Genomic DNA, 23,839 nt, shown 5'->3' on the forward strand with positions numbered 1-23,839 from the left:
CTGAAAACATCAATGTTTTTCATGATTTTTGTTTCAGTGTTTTCTTTGAGCTCTTCTCCTGTAACTTGAATCAACATCAGTGTCCTGAATTAAGAGAAGGAATTTACTTCCACTTTTTCACAAAGAGGTTTTTTAAATCCCTTTACTGTTATTAACCTGAAGGCGGCCAAAAAAGCCTAACCTCCGCCAGTGTTCCTCACTACTTCTTTACCCTTCACTCGAGGCTCTTCCCCCATCCTGTTGGTATCACTTTCACCCGTAGGCGTCATCCATTGTGGGTGAACAAGATCCGTATAAGTTCAGCCAGGAAATCCGGATATTCAGTCTTGAGTCAAATGAAAACAAAATGAGGGAGGGGGCCTTCGGATGATAGCTGTCGGGAGAGAATGAGCGACACGCTTTGATGCCCTAATTACTGAGGAGAATGATTACATAGTGGCTTTATCGCAGCTATTAAATTTTTAACTTGTATATGTAAGGTTAAAAACCAATAGTGCGACCTGCTAAATTGCTTGAAAAGTGAGTTTTAGTTCTGTCAAGGCAACAAAATAGGCTGATAACGGTCATGGTGTGTTTTACTATTGTTTCTCAGGGTAGGGAGTGACATACTATCAAGGAGAAAAATAAATGAAAGCGTCAGTAAACTGAATGATTAAGTCTGCAAATGGATAATCGAATATAGCAAACTGAATTAGATGTTTATGTTTTGTATGTGAGGCGCATCAGGATCTCTAGCAAGTATAGCGACTCGCGAAACTTTTCAGAAATTAATGGATAACCACTATATTTTGCCTTCACAAGAATGCAAGGTTATGTACTTTATCAATATGACGGGCATAACAGGAAGAGAGAAAGTAAAAGGTAATGAGCGGTGCATTTCGAAATCTTTTTGTTTTCAAGTATTGTAAGTTCGCAGAGAAGCAGAGTAATAAAGAAGTCGTATACTTCATCATTAAAGAGGGTTTTATCACGATTTGAGTTGGGTACGTTTGATTCTTTGCAGTTGACCCGAAAGCTTCAAATGGAAATTTCACGATTTCAATTTGAGATTGCAGGAATTCCTTCTATTCCGACTGAGGAATAAAAGAGAATAGTAGCGGGAAGGGGGACTGAGAGGCGAAGAGCATTCTTGATAAATAAGGAAATAGTAAAGCATATCAAAATAAACATAAAATACTAAATAAACTTCGGTTTGTTACTTACAGGTTGGTTGAAGTCTCCTCAGAAAATGTTAAATATTACATTTGACAATAAATAAATAAAAACGACAGTGTTTATTCATTTGTTAATCTTTTTTCATTAATTTTTCTTCATTTCCTTGGTAGAAATTTTAGAATTTTTTCATATCACGCACCACTTAGCAAGAAACTTCAATGGAGCAGAGAACTATGACAACTGTTGCATATAAATATACGAAAAAAGGGAAAGAGAATAAGAAAAAATATATCCTAACACAACACCGGTTCTGATCGAATGAAATTCTCTCCTCTGTCCCAACCACGTTCATTTACCTTTCGTCCGCTTGGAATATTTGGAGTGTGATCTCATCCTCTGGTGAACAAAGAGGAAATCTTGGGTAAGCATCAGCTCTGAAAGAGGCCGAGGATCTTGCCTAGATAGTGACCCCCAACCTAGGAATAATATTTCTTTGGGGGTCATCATTTTTATGATAGTTACAGTCTTGTGTTTATATTTTCACGGTAATCCCCAACGGTCTTTTACTAAACACGCCACAAAGGTAGATACATACCGGGTTAAAACCCTTGGGGTCATCATCTATGAAAGATCTGAGGCCGATTTGCCTGGGAAGCAGAGAACCAAGGTTATAGACCTTACAGAGGACATTGTGGGATGGGCAAATAAGAACAACAAGAATATTGGCAATAATAATGTTACCGATGGTAACAACCTCTTACCATCACTGAAGTTGGTGATGGTTTACTTAATTATTAGTTTTCATTGGAAAGGTGACTATACTCATATTATCATCATTTCATGATTTATGCAATACAACGTTTTGGAATCTTCATTGTTTAAACTTCTTAGAAGTGCCGCTAGGTATTCAGTATAGAGGAAACTTTCTGCTTTGCTTTTAACTTATTACTTTTTTACGTTATTAGACGACACTGCATATTAAATTTGCAGAATCGTACTTTCTCATTTGTTTCTGCTTAGAGAAAAGGACCAACAGCGATATGTTATTTTGGACCAAATTTCATTTTCATAGTTTTGCTCCCCCAACCCTCTTCTCTCTCTCTCTCTCTCTCTCTCTCTCTCTCTCTCTCTCTCTCTCTCTCTCTCTCTCTCTCTCAGTAAATTAGCCTAGTTGTACTTTAACTTCTGTAAGAAATGTCTTGAGTATTACTGGGAAAATGTAGCGAAGAATCTGTACTGCAAGAAGAGTTTATCGTATTGCTTATCCTTTCACACCCTCACCCATTCCCCCGGAGAGAGAGAGAGAGAGAGAGAGAGAGAGAGAGAGAACTGAAAAAGTTCATACAGAGGTCGCCAGTGACCTAGAGGGCTTTGATTCGATCATGGCTATACATATAAGGATATGATATGTTATCTCTGTTAGGGGTAACATTCGACTCGGCTTGTGCTCAAGTGCAGAACAAAGCGTTCCCGAAGGTCGCACAGTCAACGGACCAAGAAGGGAGATGCTTATAAGGGAAAATGTCTTGAAGGCGTGTTTCCGTTTAGTCTACCATGCGTTGAAGTTTTGTATGGTTTTGCTTTCTAAAAATCGCTTGATGTGCACGGCTATTGTGTACTTTTTTGCCTCGCTTTTTGAGTTTATTTACTGTTGGTACTCTTGGGTCACTGGTTAAAACAATCATTTTCTCACCTGGGAAAAGAGATGGGCTCAGTTGATCTCAGGCCAACTAGATTAGGCGCATTCTGCTCAAATAAACTTGTTCCTTTGTTCCCCTGAGAAGTGAATTAAGTACCTGGTAGTTAGACAACTGATGTTGGTAGACCACATGATGGATCTGCTGATAGCCAATAATACACACACACACAATATATATATAAAATTATATACACATGTAGCATCCATTAATTTAAGATAACATTGCTCTCTGTTCTTCTACTCTCTTCTTATCCGTTGTAGCAATTCACATATGGCCATTCTCGGAACTAAAATAGATCCAGAATGGAACTACACTCCAGGAGAGAAGATTGAACAACATAGTAATGACCTTTGTCTTTTCCTGCAGAGTTTTAGACTTGAGATAAGAGATTTCGTAGATTTGAGAAAAGTGTCGTAAAGTGTGGATTCCACATGTGAAGGTTACCTTGGCAACGAGAGCTCATGGGTTCAATTCCCGAGCGAGATACAGTGATTAAGATAGATAGGTTCCACTGAATCTTGTCTTGCATTGATTGACTTGAGCATCGAGACGTTTATTTGGCAGTGATTTGGCTGTTATTTTCCAAGAGGGGTTTCGATACTAGCACTCCTGGATGGTTTCCTTTTCTTTGCAATTGAGAAAGAGTCCTTCACACTTGGGCCTTTTTACCTTACATAGGGGTCATAATCTTAGCGCAAATGATTACTTGGAACGTAAAGTTTATGAGAAAGGTCTCTTTCGCACCGTGGCCAGTGTTAATCAAACACCAGCGATCTTTAAACCACAGAATAAGAAAGTTTAGATGTTGACCCATATGAAGAATCTCTAAAATTTCTCATTCATAACTGTGCAGTTATGAAAGCTCTTGAGTCAGTAAACGCGTTGAGCGTTGTACTGAAGTTCAGGGTCTAAGGTTCTCCTACCATTTATCTTTAAAATTTTCTTATATTTTGCCTTAAAAATAGAGTTGAAAAGAAGTATTTAATCCTCTTTTTTTTCATGTTCCTCAAAACTAGAATCCTGAATCGTTACCGCAGTAACCGGACCGTCAGTGTGGCCTGGAATAATTCTGGAATATTTTATATTTTCCTCTGAATCTCGTTCGCCGTCTATATATAACTAGTGCTGGGTACGCGTAACCTACGCAAAACAGGAGTACACAAGGACTTCACATCATGCAAAAACGAGATTGTCGGGAATGAAATGATGTTCCTATTTGAATATACAAATGGGCTGATGTTTAGAACATGCAATATAATGGAAAACGAACACTGATGCCTAAAATGGGTAACAAAGTTGTTGCAGTTCTTCTTCAAATATGTTGTAATTGAACCCATTTGAACGGAAACACAGGAACACATAAGTTACATGACTTACTCTCACATTTCACCAAGAATTAGATGTTAATGTCTTCCCAATTTATCTTTGGTAATATAAGCCTCACTGCAGTCTCGGCATTTCCATAAACGGAAACCTGTGCTCATGTTCTCTGGCAACGGAAACCCAACATTTTTATCTGCATAAAGCGTTTGCCAGTACCTCCCGATTCATAGTTTTAGTGCGCTTGTTTTTATTTTTTTTTTATCGAGGAAAATAAGCGCACTAGGAAATTCAACATTATATATATATATATATATATATATATATATATATATATACACACACACCACATATGGGTATATATATATATATATATATATATATATATATATATATATATATATATATATATATATAGTTATATGTATATATACATCGAGCTACAAATGTCCTTTAATATCTAATTCGCTCTACCTCGGAATCAATATATTTTTATATATGCTTAACCGAAGGGGAATTTTTTAGGCGATAAGAGAATTGTCGGCTCCCGGGCGCAAACCCTCGAAACCAAACAAATCCTTTTCTAGGTATTCTTAACATTTCTAAATTATACAAACATTCCACCATTCTCTTTGCTTTCCACGTGACCTAACCATCCCAAAATAATCTAATTTTTCGTCTCACAGCTTCAACCCTCTTTTCTTTCTTTTTCAAAGGTCACACAGACTATATATATATATATATATATATATATATATATATATATATATATATATATATATATATATATATATATATATATATTATATATAGCCACAATGACTATTATGATATATACAAAGCATAAGATCAGATTGAAGAAAAAAATGAAGAAATTCTGATTCCCGTAGTATGAGTACGTGGTCAAGTGGTGAGAGTTAACCTCATTTTGACTTACCAAGTGCGGGTTCCAAACTCACTACGGGCATCATAATTTCTTGAATTCTAGGCTTTGTAGTGACCAGTGTATCCAAATAGAGAAGTTAATAGGTTATTGTGGCTGTTCGTGCATACATATCCGTAAATATATATATATATATATATATATATATATATATATATATATATATATATATATATATAATATATGTATATATTATATGATTATAATATATATTTAGTATATATAAGTAAATGTAAACGAATTCTTCTGTTAAAACAGGATACGTCTCAAGTATAAAAGGCCCATTAAAAACATTTTGGGTTAAAGCTAAGGACTACATTTAGGTGGACTGACTTCCACCCTTATCCACTGCTTGATAAGGGTGGAAAGTCAGTCCACCGAAATATAGTCCTTAGCTTTAAACAAAGTTTTTCGATAGACCTATTATATATATATATATATATATATATATATATATATATATATATATATATATATATATATATACATACATTGGTTTGTTACTTTATTTACAGTCCACTGGTATGTGAAATAGGTACATGCAAAAGTGCGCATACAGAAAAATTGTGATTGATAACTAGCTACGGTCTTGTTTGGCAAAGTCTGACGTACTGGCGGTTAGTTGCTTTTATTGAGATATAGAAGTTAGTCTGCGGCCACTCACATACATTTAGAATTATCTGCCTGGACACGAGAGACTTGGTGTGGTGGACCTTCGGCCAACCAGCAGTGACGAATCATCTGGAGTGTAAATTTGTTCTTAAGTCGTAAGTTTCAGAAACCTCTCTCTCTCTTGGGGGGGGGGGGGGGGGGGGGGGGGGGGGGGGGTGGGGGGGGGGGGGGGGGCGGGGGCTTGTGCCGGCCTTACTTAAGGTTCTTTGCCGCGTCCCTTTGGCCTCTATCGACGACCCCTTTCATTCCTTTGACTGTTCCTCCGTTCTTATTCTTTTTCTTTCCACTCTTTCCCAACAGTTTTTTTGATAGTGCAACTGTGGGGTTTTCCTCCTGTTATAGACCTTCCAAATCTTTTTTACTGTCACTTTCCGTGTCTGCGCTCAATGACCTCATAGGTCCCGGCGCTTGGCCTAAATCCTATATTCTATTCTATTCCGTCCTATCCAGACACCTCTTTTTCTTCATTAACTTGAATTCTGTAAAATTTAATTTCACTTGGTAATACGGTTTTGTGTCAATGTTTCCCCTCCTCTCATTCAAGTTATTAACATACGTACTATATCATGGCAGTATAACAAAACTTCTTAAATTTTTTTTTTTTTTTTTTTTTTTTTTTTTTCTTTTTTTTTTTTTTTTTTTTTGCGGTGGGGGTGGTTGGTCTCAGCAAATAAGTGCAGTATTTTTTTCCGGACATCAATTTGAATATCTTTCCTCATGAGTTATTACATAATTATTAAGACAGAGGAAGGACGGAAATTTCGCCTAACACTTCCGAGTTCTGTATTTCAATGTTTCCCGTACATTGCTTTTCAATAAACATAAAATTATTTTTAAGACCAGTTAGGCAATACATTTTCATCTTTTAGCTTGTTCAGTTCGTTTTCAGCGACCGGGGTGTACACTGTATAGGATTTTAATCAGATTGAAAGGACATACACGCTATCTGCCTTAAACCTTTGAAACTGATCAAAAGGAGCAAACGTAGACTTAGAGTATAAAACAGACATTTACTAATGTAATATAGATCATTATGGATAATCAATATACACTGTTTTGTCAGGTAAGCAGTGGAAAACTTTTAAATTATCCTGCATTGGCTCTCTCTCTTTCTCATCCCTTCGAGTAACTGTTACGACTTCTAAATATAGAGGATAATGGGCCAAGTTCTGATGGGGTCCCGTTTGGTCTTCTACTTGAGAAAAGAATTTTTTCATTTTTAGCTCAGTTCTATTCCATATCTCTACTTGTTACATTTTTTCATTCTTTGCATAGTCTAATACTTCGTTTTCTTACTTGAGGAATAGCTTTTGATACCCCTGCACACACTAACAATTCGACAAGCAGTCGTTGCGTTGCTAAGAAGTGTTGCAGATTAAAATCTCTGCCATGTAGGCGGGCCGAGTGTGGTTCAGTCCTTATATAGAATCGTGGTAACCTTACCAGCGACATTCTCTATTTTTGCTGTGTGATATCTCCATCTCGGTAGCATTAAAGATGCTACTAGAGATAATTTTCTGCTAGAATTCAATCGGAGTGACGTTATGCTATATCTGCATTTTTCTGTAACCCGGATTTGGATTTCGAGTTAACGGTCACAATTAGTTTGAGCACAAATAAAGAACTTACCAGGTAGATGTTTAAGAAATCTTGGTAAAACCAAAACGAAGAAATCTCTCAATTAGTTTTCGATATAATGACTGGAGCTTCCTCGTAGATTTTATTGCGTGAAACACGAACCCTTGCAGATATATTTACCTTGGTTAGTACAATATCCATTTCATTTTTCTTTGAATAATGGCAGTTACCAGAGTTCACAGGTGTAGAAAAGTCATTCATCATGTTGAGGTCAGGATGAGTACCAGGCTATGTGGGACATCTGGGCAGAAGTAGGAAGGAACAAGGAGTGCCATAGAGTAGTAACTGACATTATCCCAAGAGGTTTTTGTTCAGCATAGAATTTCATGAAGTTAATTTTTTTATACAATAATAGCATGTATGTGCATGCACTTCGTATAATTTATATGAATGTGTGCTCATAAATATACGCTTAGGGGAAAGTCATATACCAAATTGGGAAATGGATGGTTAACAAATTTCCAACTAACAAACTTGGTAGTTGGTGAGGTCCATACCTGGTGCATAAAATATTTTCTTTTATCTGGCAAGAAAATACAAGTTTAAGAAAAAATTAAACTTTCTGTAGACATCATTTACGTAATTTTAAAGTACTAAACCTATTTTTACCTTTCAATGGAAAGTGTATCCAAAATGACAGGAAATACGAAGTCGAAGGGTCATTGTGCCTATTACAGTCCAGCGCATGGAACAGGTGAATGTGATCATTACATCAAAATTAAAACTGGTTTGCTTCACCAACAGTGGAGCGGTTGAAATGGAAAGCAGCATTAAAGATAAGATGTCAAGGTATAGTGGTGAAACTTTGAGTGAGTGGTTGGTCAGGTGAGTAAGGTATATCTGGATGAGGGAAAGGTTCCTGAAGTATAAGTGAGATAAATGCAAATAATTGATCCTTTGTATAGTGGCATAACTTAACTTAGTATAGCAGAGAAATTGTATAACAGGATTTTAATATGCAGAACAGCTTTACGAGAAGTTTTCAAGTACTACCTAGAAAAAGATGCATGTGGCATATATGGACCTAGTCAAAACCTATGAAAAAAGCATTATGGAGTGTGTTGAGATTATAAGTTATAGGGGGTAAGTTGGAAAGTTTTAAAATGTTATAATGGTGAAACTGAAGCATGTGTTTGAGTTTGTGGTAGTATGAATGACATTTGTGCCATATGGCTCTGTACTAGGGCCAGGGAGGCCATTCAGCACTCAGTTTGTATTCTGGAGTGACTGATTTGGTGTGAAAATTGGACAGAGACAAGGATTTGCTGTTTCCATGGCTGTTAAATATTTACGGGCTGCTCTGTGAGCAAGAGCCCGTGCTGACACAAGGTCAGCTTAATCAAAAATAACAAACAACAACGGTTAAATATCTTTATGGGTGAACTGTAACAAGAAAGCTGTAGCTGCTAATTTATGTGATAAGAAGGTGGGTTATGAATGGTGTGTGGAATGGCTGATGTTTGTACATAACACAGTACTGATTGTGCGCAAGGAAAAGATTATGTGGGTTATGAGCGTAAGCAGTAACAAGGAAGATGTTAATATGAGTAGTGGAGGGAATGGAAGCACAAGCTCCATGATAGTGACCAGTGGATGTTAAAAAGACTCGAGAGAGTGAGGAATGTGGAGATGCATAAAAGTGGTAAATGATTAGCCTAAGTGAATCAGTGTTCTAAGAAGGCATGAAAAATTCTTGGAAAGTAAGGGCTCCAACATCTAGTGTGCAGGAGGTGTTTGAAGCACTGCTGATGAGCCTTCTGTATAGTTGGATGGATGGATTATGAAATTTAGGGACAAGTCCGTGCACTGGGACCTATTTTAGTCATTCAGCCCCTGTATAGTTGTACAAAGTAACTGATATCATGGAACTTTCCCCCCCAAAAGTGTGAAGAATCAGAGAATTTAAGGGGACATTGTGGCTCTCACAAATATATATCTATATATATATATATATATATATATATATATTATATTATAATATGTAGATATCTATATATATATATATATAGATATATATATATATTATAAATATATATATATATATATGATATATATATATATATATAATATATATTATCTGTATATATTTAATATAACGTATATATATATATATTTTATAAAATATAATATATATTGTATATATATATATATAGATACTTAATATATCTAATATATATTTATAACATTTTAGATATATATATATGTATATATATACATATATATATATATATATATATATATATATAATATATATTTATATATACGGTGTATATTATATTATATTATAATATATTATATATTATATATTAGATTGTATATTTGTATATTTGTAATATAACTGACCCTGAAGCACCTCAAGTGCTCTAAGATCCACTGTACAGGGAATTGTTATGTCTGGTTTTATTTATTCCTTTTTGAATAAACACCTTTTGTTCAAGATCAGAGTTAAATCCTCAATGTTCCAGTTTAATTATAGTATGGCTTAGTATGGAGGTCAGCAAATGATAGGTTCCTCTTAAAAGTCGACGTTTAAGCTGCCTGGTGACATTTTCAGGATCATTTTTGGTTTAACTTCTTCTGTCTACATTTGATTCCAGTTTCTGTAGTTCTAGGATTTTATAGCTTTGCAGAATTTAGCTTTTACCATGTTTTATCTCACTATGCCCTTCATTTTCTTCTGTTTCTTGTGTTGTTTTGTCCAATTTCATTTTATTTCATATTTTAGTGGTTTGATGTATGGCTGAAATTGTTTCATTTGGTGTCAAGCTATATTTGTTTTTTCACTTCCATATTTCATGAAATGCAGTATGTGAACTGACATTACAACATGTAGATGCAAAAAAGAATTTAAAATATATATATATATATATATATATATATATATCTCATATGACTGGAGCAACAGAACATGAGACTACAAGTGAAAACAAACTACTAAAATAATAAAATCAGAATGAAACAGAGTGGCAAAAACTATGAAGCAAAACTTGACAAATAGATTACAGCTTTAGAGCGAAGAATTATATTGCAATGTTTTTTTTTTTCTTTTTTGCCCAACCATGGTGAAATCATTAGTTCATTAATATAAGAAAGCCATATTTGTAAATATATACATTTCTGTCATCATATTTGCTACTATCGGATACAAAGACCTAGAGGTAAGATATCTTTCCTCTAATGAAATAACTATATTGTAGAAGATAATGACTTTTCTTCATTTTGTTACAGATGAGGAATGGGAAGCTCATGGAAGTACAGAAGTCCGTGGAGAAGCAGGCCTAATCCTCGTCCAGCCGTCATGGAAGGGCCGAGACCCAACCAACCATATGCAAGCTCGAGGTGTCCCAAGAGGCAGTCATCCTCAGCAGGGTTATGTCCCCAGGAGTCAGTCACCAACGCGAGGCCGCCCTCGTAATAGCCATCACTCTCCCGTTAGGATTCGCCATGGATCCCCCACCCGCACCCCTAGGGATGTGTCTCCTATCAGACCAGTTCACCAGAAGAAGACTCCTCCAAGAAGGCAACACAATTCAAGAGAAAGGTAAAATTGGTCGATAAAATCACATAACAAAAGTCAACATAAATATATTGCTTTAGATGTTATGGTATTTTTCCCTGTGCAGGGTACAAGAAAATTTAGTATATGGTGACCAAGAACATGCTGTAACTCCATATACTAGTAGCCTCGTATGAGTAATTACGTAAAGCTAGGTTAGAAATCAATGCGATAAAGCAACGTTTTACATGAGTATTTATGATTCATTCATTAGATAAACAATGATAGATCAAGCCCATGGGGCAATTGACTTGAAACAAATATGGTGTCAATTTGAAAGAAGTAACAGAAAGTAACAGGCATCCGGAAAGAAGAGGTCAGTTATAAGAAAAGAATCAATAAATTACCAATTAATAAATATTAGACAAAAATATAAGTAAATTATTAAAATGAGAGGCATTGCGTCTCCGCTTGAGCGTTTGAAGTTCTAATAGTACATCTTCAGGGAGACGGTTTCACAGTCCAACAGTGAGGAATAAAGAACCCCTGGAACTGAAACGTTCGACAGCTAGGCACCTTTACTGAATATTGGTGCTGCTGCTGTTCAGCAAATCTGGTTACTCTTGGCAGGAAAACAGGATCAGGGACCAACTATGAATGTGAAAGACCTGTTAAAATACAACTTATGGAAATTGATAAGCCAGAGATCATCCGTCGATGGTCAAAGTCATGGCTGCTAATGTTGGGAAAGAGAATTTTACCACCACAAAGCACCCGATCTAAAACAGATATATGAGCACTCATAAAATACCACACTTCCGTGGGCCATTTGCTGACACTTTCATTAAGTGTTTCTCAAAAGTAAGATGTGAATCAAAAGTGTATATATACCTAGTCTATATCCAAATCTGTATCTATATATTCATATGATTATAATCACTTTAACACACGAGTCATTTGTCACATTACCACAGCTGAAAAATAAGAGACGCAGTGTAGGTCCTGACCGGTTTCGACTTTATTTCTAAGCCATTGACAAAGGACTGATACATAGTATTAGAAACCACAAATTATACTACAAAGGCAGTACTGACGAACATTCACAACCGTTTAACACTACAGATCCCCCACTGACAGGTGTCAAGGTAGGAGTGCCTTCAAAACTCTTTTGGGTAGAAATCACGATATACTCGCAAAGGACGATACCGGTAAACAATAAACGTACTGACCATAGGAGACTGCAAATCCACACCCGACAGTTGTCAAGGAAGCAGGGTGGGAAATCTCATTAGTACTATGTACTGCCCCCGTACTGTTTACAAATATGATTGTCATTTTTCCATACACTTCTACTGCCCTCCTTATGAGACCAAGTTTATACATGCCATGACTGATATTCATATTATTATAGTCATAACCCTCTCTTATAAAGCAAGACTCAATGATGTTCCTTTCTATTTGATAGCATGAATCTTCTCACTGACATGTACAAAAATACCCAATGTTTACTTATGCATATCTCACACATTCTTATGCTTTTCTATTCTCTTTTCCAGTGCTTTACCCGTTTGACCAATATAAAAGTTGTCACCAGACTTATATGGAATGTTATACACCAGTGGTGGGCAAACTTTTCAGGGCAAGGGCCGCATCAATAGGCCATGAAAAGTCAAATTTAATGGAAAAAAAGTGTTTCTGGTCACAGTTCTGCTTTACAGTTCTTTTAAAGTCTTGCACAAGGTTGCTGGTAGAAAATGTCTTCACTGCATTTAAGTTTGTGTTTGACAACATGGACCTGTTCTTGGACTTACTTGTCTTCATGCTTGAAAAACTCTGCTCACAGATGTAAGTGGATCCTACAATAGAGAATAATCTGGCAGCAGAATTTCTTATACATGGAAAACATTTTACCGAGAGTGACTTGGTAAACTCTACTAATGATAGGCAGTGAAACATTTCCTTCAGTGAATGATCAGATTGAATGTCTAATAATTCAAGCTGTAATTCATCAGGCGCTGCATCGACGTCAGCTGAGAAAGGCGAAGTTAATAAGTTGAATTTAAACTCAATATGTCTGAAATCCTCAAACCTTCTTTCAAAACTTGATTGAGGGTCTAATCCGGCTGCAGTTTGCCCACCACTGTTACGTATATACACACATTCTTGAGAATTGGCGGGAGAGTTCTTTATTTGTTTTATTGTTCTTAAATGTGAAACTAACACCAGAATTCTTAAGATGGGGGATATCTTTCATATTATCATAAAGTAGTACAAGCAAATTTTTTGTGTCGTAAGGTTTTGTTTGGTTTTGGTGCATAGTCTTTTTTTCCGCATTAGACAATGCTTATAATGCATTGTCTAATACGCTGTCAGGATATTTCAATTTCTTGTCTTTGCTCATAATCTTATCTTGGGGCTACATATACGTAATGCTCTTATAAAAACATAGATGTGAACACTGATTTTTTAACCTTACTGTTTTGAATGGAGTAAAAATGTACATAGGATGAAATATTAGTAGGTTTTCTGTAACCAATGTATTTGAACCCATATGAGGCAATCCAATTGATGGTACTAATTGATTTAACTTGGCAAAAAAGTTATTGACATCTTCGTTCCCGACCATACACAATTTGTCGTCAACATACCTGAACCATACTGCATGGCGTGGAATTATATGGTTTAATAGTATTTTCTTTTCAAAATATTCCATGCACAAATTTCTTATAGCAGTGGATAAAAGGTTCCTCATTGCCATACCAAAATTTTGTGAGAAATTTATCATTAAATTCAAATTTACATTCCTTTACACATAATCTAATCAGCTCAGTTATTGGTTTTAGAAAATGGGATATCGAGCTGTGTGTTCTCTAATAATTCTGATAAAATCTCCAGCAGATCATCAATTGGCACCTTTGTGAATAGTGATACCACATCAAAACTCACAAGCCTGGATTCACTATTGATCTGTATACTATTTAGTTTATTTATCAGGTCCAAATTATTCCTGATATTGGCATTAGAGATAGTACCAACCAATGGGTTAAGAATATCCACTAGGTACTTCGCTAGACTGTAAGATGCGGAATCTACTGAGCTGATGGTTTTTCTCCTTTTGTTCCACCGTACCATACTTATTTATTCGGTAGCGATGGAGAGGTCAAGCACATCTTTTTTATAAGGCTTTCGTTTCCTTTTAATAGTATTTTCACTTTCCCATGAAATCACAATTCACATTGTCTGACAGGTTTTTATTTAATTTCTTGTATGCGTTATTACCCAAAAGACAGTTCATTTTCTCTATATACCCATTTCCATTTAAAATAACAAGAGCTCCTGATTTGGCTGCTTTCGTCATGTGTATATTTTTATCTATTTTCAGTTCATTGATGGCAACTATAGATCTTCTGGGGACATCTGTGGTGTCTGACTTTTTCTTATTTCCATAGATCACTCCCTTAACTTATATTTTTCCAGATAGCACAGTCCTTCAGCACTTTCTGCACGGTTCACACCGTCAGCTGATAAAGCAAAATTAATTCTGTAGCCTAAGGCATTGATCACATTTCTATACAGGTGTTTGTTTTGACAAGTTGACAACATTTATTATGATAGGCGTTGGTGGTTCAAGGGTGCGTCATTTTTCATAAAGGAATCTTTCCACTCTGGTGGTATTGAAGCTTCAAAATGTCTTCTTTTTCTCAAGAGGTCTTCAAAATTAATTTTAGCCTGCAATACCTTAATGTTGACATGTTTTTCCAATATAGCACGTTGGATTTCACCAAACGATCTTCCAATTTTAACAAGAATTTAGTTATCATTGATCTTCGTCTATATAGAAAAAGGATGATCATATATGTAAACACAGTATTACAGGGATTGATTGATTTATAGAATATGAAAAGAGGTACAGTAAAAGGAATGAAAGCAGTTGCAACAAGGGGCCGCAGGGACGCTGATAAGAACCTTGAGTAAAGTCTACACTCTACGCTGCACCACAATGAGGTGCACTAACGGCACTAACCCCTTACAGGGGCACAATACAGGGGCAGTCGTACTAACGAGGTTTCCCGCCCCACCTCCCCGACACCTTTTATGTGTGGATTTGTAGCCTCCAAATAGTCAGTATGTTTGTCGGTATTGTCCCTTTAGAGTATTATTGCGATTTCTACCCAGATGAGTTTTCAAGCCACTACTACATTGAATTTTTTGAGACAAAACTTACCAAGAATTTTGCCCCAAAAAGTTATATGGTTTAGGTATGTGGATGATATTTTCTGTGCTTGGCCAGTTCACAAAAATCTCCAGGAATTCCCTAATAATCTCAATAATTTAGTCCCTTCAATAAAATTTACTGTAGTGGAAGAAAGAAATTGGAATTTGAATTTTCTTGTTGTAACTGTCCATAGAAATGATAGAAATTTAACTTTTTCAGTCTTTCGGAAATCAACTAACATTGCCTCTTTTGTTCATTACTACTCCAATCACCATCAAAAAGTTAAATTCTCTGTTTTTTCGGGGATGTTCCTAAGGGCTTTACGTGTTTGTAGCCCGCAGTTTATTGACGCTGAGATTAAAACTATGATATTGCATTGAAACTTAAATACCCAAGGACTTTTGTAGATGTGGCATGGAAAAGAGCTAGAAAAACATTTTATTTAACTAATGACAAACATGAATTTAGTAAGCATAACATTCTAAAATTACCCTATGATGAAAGGTTTTTAGATATTCCTAGAATTTTAAAGCTTTTAACATAAATGTTGTTTTCAGTAATATTAATGTGAAGAGTTTAGTAATAAAAAAATTCTTCTAAAGATCTTCCAGGCTGCATATATGAAATTCCTTGCAAAAAGTGTGATAAAGTCTATTACAGATAAACCGGTAAATCTCTTTCACAACGTCTCAAACAGCACCAATATTCTGTGAGAACTGGGCAAATATCGAATGCATTATTCGTACATATGAGAGATTTAGATTATCCTATTAACGGAGTCAAGTAAGAGCCTTAATCCCATGTAGTGACAGTTAAAAGGAATATCATTGAATCTTGTTTTATCAAGTCAAATAATGGAGATGTTCTAAATTTAAGTTTTGGTTTATTTAAACTTGATGCCTTCATAATGAGAAAAGTTGTAGATAAATATAAGCAACAAAATTAATATATTCAGTTTTTACATGTTTTGGACTGTACAGATACTTTGTAGTTTCTGTTAGGGTTAAATCTATGTTTAGGTTTGTGACCGTGTGATATCCGATAATCCTGGATTATCTATTTTGATCTTGTTGTTTATCTGATAACTTTCTCTCCAATTATAATTCATTCGTTCCTTGACAATGTCTTTGTAAAGACGAAAGCGCTTGGATTTCCAACTATCATTTTCCTGTGGTATTCGCTTATATATATATATATATATATATATATATATATATATATATATATATATATATATATATATATATATATCATGTGTGTGTGTGTGTGTGTGTGGGCGTGTGGGCATATATTATATTTCAGACACACTTGTCTCTCTCTTCAAGTAGGTAATGAATGAGGAAAGTTATAGAAAAGACGATTTATACCAGGAGATCCATCCACAGTTAAGCCATTTTAGGTCACTCCTACTGATAATTCTTCTTTAATCCTCTTAAACGTTGGTTGAAGGAAGATTTTATTTTTGACATCTGAATCCCAGGTGGCCTTGAAGATGTTCATTACCTGTCTTGGTTTTATCAAGGCCGATTCTATCATTTGACTTTTGTATCAACAGTTGCTGCTTGAATTATATGTGACAAATTCGTTTATTCTGTGGGTATGGTTATTTATATGGTTGAAAATAGCTGAGTTCTGTTGTCCATACCTAAGTGTTTGTTTGTGTTGTATTAATCTCTGGGGAAATGATTTCCCTGTAAAACCGATGTGAGATTGGTCACAGTCCAGGCATGGGATATTGTATATTCCTGAATCTTTGTCTTTTGTTGGACGTTAATCAGGGATTTGGCTAAGATATTTGGGTAGGTAAAGGCAAAAGGGTTAGATTTTCAGAGAGCCTGGGTCACCGTCTTAATCCTGTCCAGGTGTGGAATATTATTCTATTGTTGGATGTCTTTCTGGTCTTGTCTTGTGGGGGACGGTAGAAAATTACATTTGATTTATGAATCGTTCTCTCAATTATGTGGTTAGGATGCCTTAAAGACGAAAGCTTCTTACGAATTAGTTCAAATTCCTTTTTCAGGAAATCTGGGGAACATATTTGTAAGGCTCTGAAGAATAGGTTGCTGTCTACGCCTATCTTGAGATAGGAATGTCATGATAGCTAAAGTACTGAATGTATAAAAGTGAGAACATTGGGTTTCTGTATATGGTAAATTTGTATTCTGTCGTGTCTCTAATTATTAAATCATTAAGAAAAGGAATTTTATTGTCTGTTTCCCATTCAACTTTAAATTTGATGCTGGGCACTAATGCATTTAATTTTTAAAGGAATTCATTGAAATTGCCCCGTCTATTATCCCAAAATGTTAGAATATTATCTACATATCTCATCCACAGCATGCTTTTGGGTTTTATTGCATTTATTACTGTAGTTTCAAAGTATTCCATGTATAAATTGGCTAAAACAGTACTTAAAGGACTACCCATACAACACCCGAATTTTCGCTTATTGTATGACTCCCCGAATGTAAATACGTTATTTGATACACATAATTCCACTAACTTTATTATTTTGTCAAGTGCCAGTGGGAAATGATCTGAATAAGGGGATAATTTTCCCTCAAAAACTGTAGAACATCCTGTACTGATACTTTTATGATGTAGATTCCCTATTCACAAAAGTACCAGTACAGGACGTTATAAATGATAAGTGCTTCATCACAATCAGTATTTAAACCAATGCCTACTGTATATAAAATGAAATCATTTTTTTCTACAAACTATATAGGTCAGTAAACCTACATTTTACATAGAATGCAATAGGTAAGAACTATAGTTAAAATATGGTATTTGAATAGCTTTTTTTCATTTTTTCAGGAGTGAATCACCTGTCTCTCCTCGAGAGAGGTTCCAGGATGCAAGAGATAAATTCCGATCATTAGAGAGGGAGTGGCAGCGCCATGATCGTCCAGACTGCCACAGTCGCTCACATGCCCAGACAGGCATTACACGTACTCCATCATGGGAGCCTCACCCAAGGCCATCTGGAGGCATGAGAGAAACCCGAGGAGGACCTACGGATCATCTTCAAGGAAGTCGAGATGAAGGAATGTGGCCCAAGAGTGATCGTGACACTGGATATGGATCTAGAGATGGACTGTTAAGAGAAAGAAATCGGGGAAGAGATTATGATCGTGGTTATGGCACCTGTGACACACGAGACTCAGATCCTTGGAAGCGGGAAATTGGCCGACGTACACCAGATATCTGGCAAAAGGAATCCCGGCCACACAGCCCTTCCAGAGTTCCAAGAGGCCGTAGCCCAACACGAGATTACAGAGTTCCAAGAGTTAGATCCCCAGAGCGCCCAGACTACCAAAGGGCAAAATCTATGCATGACTTGAGTCAGAGAAAATATACTCAGGAGGAAGAAAAACGATTATCTAATGACCCAAGGCGACGGTCCATGTATGACCAGGCAGATGACCCTCGACCTTTGAGGGAATCGCGGTCTGGACGCAGGTATAGATCACAAGCTAGCCTCCGTCGTCATAATTCTTGTAGCTCAGATTCATGCCATTCTGCAGGAAGCTATAATGAGATTCCCACAAACAGAAGGTACCCAGGGTTGGACCGAGCAACAGCTCGCCCAGATCCTTTAGAAACCATACGATCCCCATCATATAACAATCACCTTAATCAAAATAAACGAACATATGATTACCCAGTTAATGGTGGTACTGCTGCTGTTCACATTAGTCGGGCACCACATGAGGATTATCGGAGATTCCGGTATGATCATTCAGTCACACCACAGTTTATTCGCTCTACATCAGTCCCTACGGCTCAGTACTGAGGGTGATACAATACAATTTTTTAAGTGATTAAACATTCAAGCCATCCAGTGCAGTCATTTTTTGTAGTGGACAAATGATCTATATATTTTTGTATATATATGTGCTTAATACATTACATACACCATACAGCAGTTAAGGACATGTCAACACAAACTTAAGGCTTCTGCTTGATCTCCCTGAATAAAATGCAATGCCTAAGTGCTTTTCAACAGTCTCTATGAGTAGAGTATTTAGCTAATATTATGGCATTCATGTGGGCCTTTTTTGTTCATAGCAACTATAGTATAACCATGACAACAATATTTAAGTAACCCCTGAGCATGGATCCTATTTCCACGATTGGCGAAATTCTGATATTTGTTGCTGTTCTGAAGTATAACATACAGCAACCCATGAATCAGCATTTTTGCAAAGAAATGAATCTATATTATTTGCTTGTTATTATGTTGTAAGGCCTATTATTTAGAAATAAAAAAAAGTTTACCATATTGTTTATACGAACTTTGTATACTTTTACTTTTAACTTGTTAATTATCCATCATAACATCACTTTCATACTGATTGAAGCAGTAAAATCCTTTTTGCTAATCACTGGACACTAAGCAGCAGTTCTGACATTTTGTTATTTGTGTTTTTGAATGGGTTTTTAAGGAAATAACTAACTTGCCTATGGATTGTTGAATATTTATGTTTCAAGATTAATACTGCACTTTCTAATTCCAGTAATCATTTAGCAGTAATTATTTGTTGTCTCCCAATACTGTGCTATGAATATATTAAACACGTTATAAGAGTCCTGATTGCAATGTTTATTACTTTAGAGCTGAGCAACATTCTCATAGAAAGCAAGAGGTGTCATTAAACTTTAGCGAAGGAGCTAAATGCCTAAATGACAGCTTTTTAAACTCCGACCTGATTTTTTGAATAAAAAGTTACTTGCTGTGAATATGGTTAAGCTTTTGAAATATATACTCATGCCACCGACTTGTTTTAAGTATGTTGGTAACAAGCTAATTAATTCCTAAATATTAAGTACTTCTGTGAGGTGGATAGGTTCAACTGTATTCTAACAGGCTGGCTGACAGAGCGATATAAGTGTAATTGTTATAACTCATACATAACTTGTGTGATGATGAAAAGATAATGAAATCACAGAGTTTAATCTCTAAACTCTTGGGATGGTCCAAAACATTTGCTTGCTCTTGGTCAATTCCTTAAATTTCTGAAAACGATATGCACCAGCTATTGTAATGGCAATCTGATATTTCAAATAAAATACTGATTTAAATAGTCATACGACCCATAGTTTCTTTTTATTGATTTAATTTTGTTGCAAATTTATTGTACTTAATTTCAAGTAAGCACTATCCACCTAGCAATCATCTGAGCTCATTATGTTTTATAATTTGCATCAATTTTGTTAATTCTGATTTATATACAACCACCTCCCAAATGATTGTTTTTGTACATATTGCTGAACTAGGTTAAATATCTTTATCATATTCCTTCACCTACCAGTAGTCACTACAGATAAAATGCAAACAATTTTCTACAGATCTTTACATCATACAGAATACATATCCTGGATGTCACGTTTCATTTCCTGTAATCTGCACTTTACAGTCCAGAACTGGAACCTCATTCAGCACCATTACTTGAAATTTTATACACAGGGATAAACTATGAATTTAGACGATTTTACACATACAGTACGTACAGTGATATCCACAATCTTCTTTCTTCCCAAAATGCCAGTCTGGCAAAAAAAATATTTGTAAAATGCTACCAAAACACTCGTGGTCTGCCATACATTTCATCTCCCACTGTAGGTGTTTAGGTGGCTTGGAAACAATTGCTGGTAAGAGTTAAGAAAGAGAGACAAATTCTTGATTTATATATCCTTGATATTCATTACATTATGAAACGGGAAGTTGTCCCTTCTGTTAAACTCAAAAGTTTGTTTAAATTCAGTATCATGTTTCCTCAATGAAATCTTTTTAACCCTATTTCCACAAGGTAGATAAGTGGATATATAATGTATATAGTGTGTACAAATGTGAAGTTGTATGTAAATTATGTGACAACTCTTTTAAACCATTGTATTTGTGATGTGGTATATCTTTAATAAAGATTATCAAGGGAGAAATCATTATTTTATTGAAACTTAATTCATCAACCTGCTGTGACCCAAAAAATAATGTTTAAAAGTTAAAATAGCCTAGTTTTTAGATTTGTATTTTTTCCAGTATAGTGGAACGACGGTTTTCGTACATAATCCGTTCCGTTCTGGAACCTCCTATGATCTCTGAAACATACGAAAACGGAAGCCATAATCCCCATAAGGAATACTTTAAATTGTATTAATGCGTTCCAGACCCCCAAAATATTAACAAAAAATACATATTACAGGGAATAAACACACTTTTACATTCAGATAAGAATAAAAAATAACTATAAATGAATAATGAAATAAATAATGAACATTTAACATCACTCTCACCTTTAAGGAAAGGGAGAGGGAGGAGGTGAGGTTACTGTTTGGAAGGGGAATCCCCCTCCAGAAGTACTTCAGGTATCATGAACCTTTCTGGGGTTACTTCTTTAGGTTTTTTAGTGGCACTGTCTGAGGTTACTTCGCCACTTCGTTTTTCACTGGCACTAGGACCAGCTTGAGAGTCACTGGACCCCTGTCGAATAACAAAACTGTTCAGACACATTTGTTTCTGATACCTCTTCAGTATCTGCCTATAATGATACAAAGCACTGTCATTAAACATGTTAAGAGACACGGATTACGACGTCTTTGTTAGGATAATGTGTCTCAACAAAATTTTGTAGATCACTCCACTTCGCTAACATTTCTTTGATCACTGAAGTAAGCACAGTATCCCCTCCCTTTCCCCTCCTCCTCCTCGGATTCCCCATCTGCCGTTTGTTGCTGTTCCTGCTGAAGGTCTTGCAGCTCCTTAGTGGTTAGCTCTTCCTTGTGACATCCACTAGCTCTTCCACGTCCTTGCCACTCGCATCCAAGCCCATGGACTTCCCAAGAGACACAATAGACTCCACAACAGGCGTAGGGTCGTCGGGGTCAGCCTCAAAACCCTCGAATTTTTCAAACCAGCCTCTGCTGGCCTTGAAATCACTAAGAGCAGCACATGTTCCCATTTTCTTACTTAAATCGGCATGCAACATCCTAGCTTTCTCATAAATGATCGCATCAGACACACAATCCCCCACTAACTGTTTTTCGTTGATCCACAGTAACAACAGCTTTTCAACATCTTCCATTATAGAGCGGCAGCCAAGACCATTGAGATGCAAGGAATGAGATACCAACTGTAACCCGTACTGGTATTTAGGACTATACTTGTAAAACTGTGAAACTGACCATCTGCCGAAGATGTATGGGTGGCTTACTTAAAAAACACCACTAATTGCTTGTTAGATATTGAGTCTAGATCCAGTATATGAGATACCAGATGAAACTAATATATAATATATCCGTGGATTCTGATGATTATAGAATGACCAGTGACAGACATACTGGAGGGTGGGTCCTCCCATGACAGACACACTGAAAAGGAGGGATTAATTGGCTCTAGATCCAACTTAGGAGATACCAAGTAAAATTTAGTAGCATATCCTAAAGTGCTTTGATGGTAATTACAGACATTTAAGTGGGTGGTTACCCCCTGACACACACCCCACAACGAGTGCGGAGGGGGAGACAGGATCTGCATCCAACATTGGAGATACCAAGTAAAATTTGCACTAAAATAACACTATATACCCTAGAGTGCTTTGATGGTAATTACAGACTTTTTGGCGGGTGGTTACCCCTTGACAGACCCCTTCCCCAACAACGAGTGGGGAGAAGGAGACAGGATCTGCATCCAACATTGGAGATACCAAGTAAAATTTGCACTACAATAGCACTGAATGAGGAGAGAGATGGCACAGCTTAAAATGATTCAAAATCTATCATAGGCAATATTAATATTAAAATATTCAACAAGAAAATTGTAATTTTCTGCAATTCGTGAGCCTGATAAAATTTAAAAGGCAAAAAATGCAAGAAATATTGTGATTGTTACGCGATAAGAATTACTGCCGGAGTTATTTTCTTAAAATTCATATTGCGTTATGGAATATTTCACTTCATTAATTCCATCACATCTATATAAAAAAAACTAGATATGAGAATTACTAGGCCTATCCTACTTGCTAAAGATTTCATATATATACAGGGTATAACAAGTTTATGTAACTATTTTGGGAAATGAAAAAAAAAATGTCATTCTGAGCAAAAAATGATCTAAGGCGTCGTTTGTTGATGAGGGGAATTTTTAAAATAACAGTTATCATTAAATGGCCAAGTAAGCTGCCCTGCACGGGGTGTCGGAGTCATAGATAATATTGGTCGGAGAAGCCACAGATAGGTGGAGGGGGATGACGCGGACTTCACTTTTTACTCTCAACAGCTTCGCTTAAATGCTTTTCCAAGACAATGCCTTACCGTTCCAGTAATGTGGAATATGCAGATATGAAGTTTATTTATGGGTTTTGCAACAGTCAACTCTACTGTTATAAAAGCAGGAATTCGGCGACTAAGCCGATGTGAGTAAAATGCTTCCAAATTAAAAATATTCTTTAGATACTGAACAAAGGGGAAATATGCATGTATCATAGAAACCTTCGCCCTCTCTGTCAATGGTATTCGCTGGAATCCGATAAAAAAAAAAAAAAAAAGCAAGCCGAATGGAATCTCCCCTCCATCAAAGATCGGCCTCTTCATTACACACTCATCAAAGATTTAAAACATATTATCAAAAACCTCTCCTTCTCCATCAAAAGTATTCTTCATCCCACGCCAGTAAAAACACACTAAGAAAGTACTTTCGT

The 23,839-nt window shown here is 36.0% G+C and overlaps 1 protein-coding gene across 2 annotated transcripts in view; it reads left to right on the forward strand.

The window, feature by feature from the left end:
* Nucleotides 1-21,083, forward strand: part of LOC135208407 (serine/arginine repetitive matrix protein 2-like) — a 219,641-nt gene extending 198,558 nt beyond the window's left edge. For both annotated transcript variants that reach the window (XM_064240542.1, XM_064240543.1), the window contains 2 exons: nucleotides 10,657-10,969; nucleotides 17,958-21,083. In XM_064240542.1, the coding sequence (XP_064096612.1) occupies nucleotides 10,657-10,969; nucleotides 17,958-18,936 (1,292 nt within the window). In that variant the 3' untranslated portion in view covers nucleotides 18,937-21,083. The remainder of the gene's footprint in view (nucleotides 1-10,656; nucleotides 10,970-17,957) is intronic.
* Nucleotides 21,084-23,839: the final 2,756 nt, after the last annotated feature.

The sequence above is a fragment of the Macrobrachium nipponense genome, chromosome 35 (assembly GCF_015104395.2).
Source record: "Macrobrachium nipponense isolate FS-2020 chromosome 35, ASM1510439v2, whole genome shotgun sequence".
Classification (NCBI taxonomy): domain Eukaryota; kingdom Metazoa; phylum Arthropoda; class Malacostraca; order Decapoda; family Palaemonidae; genus Macrobrachium; species Macrobrachium nipponense.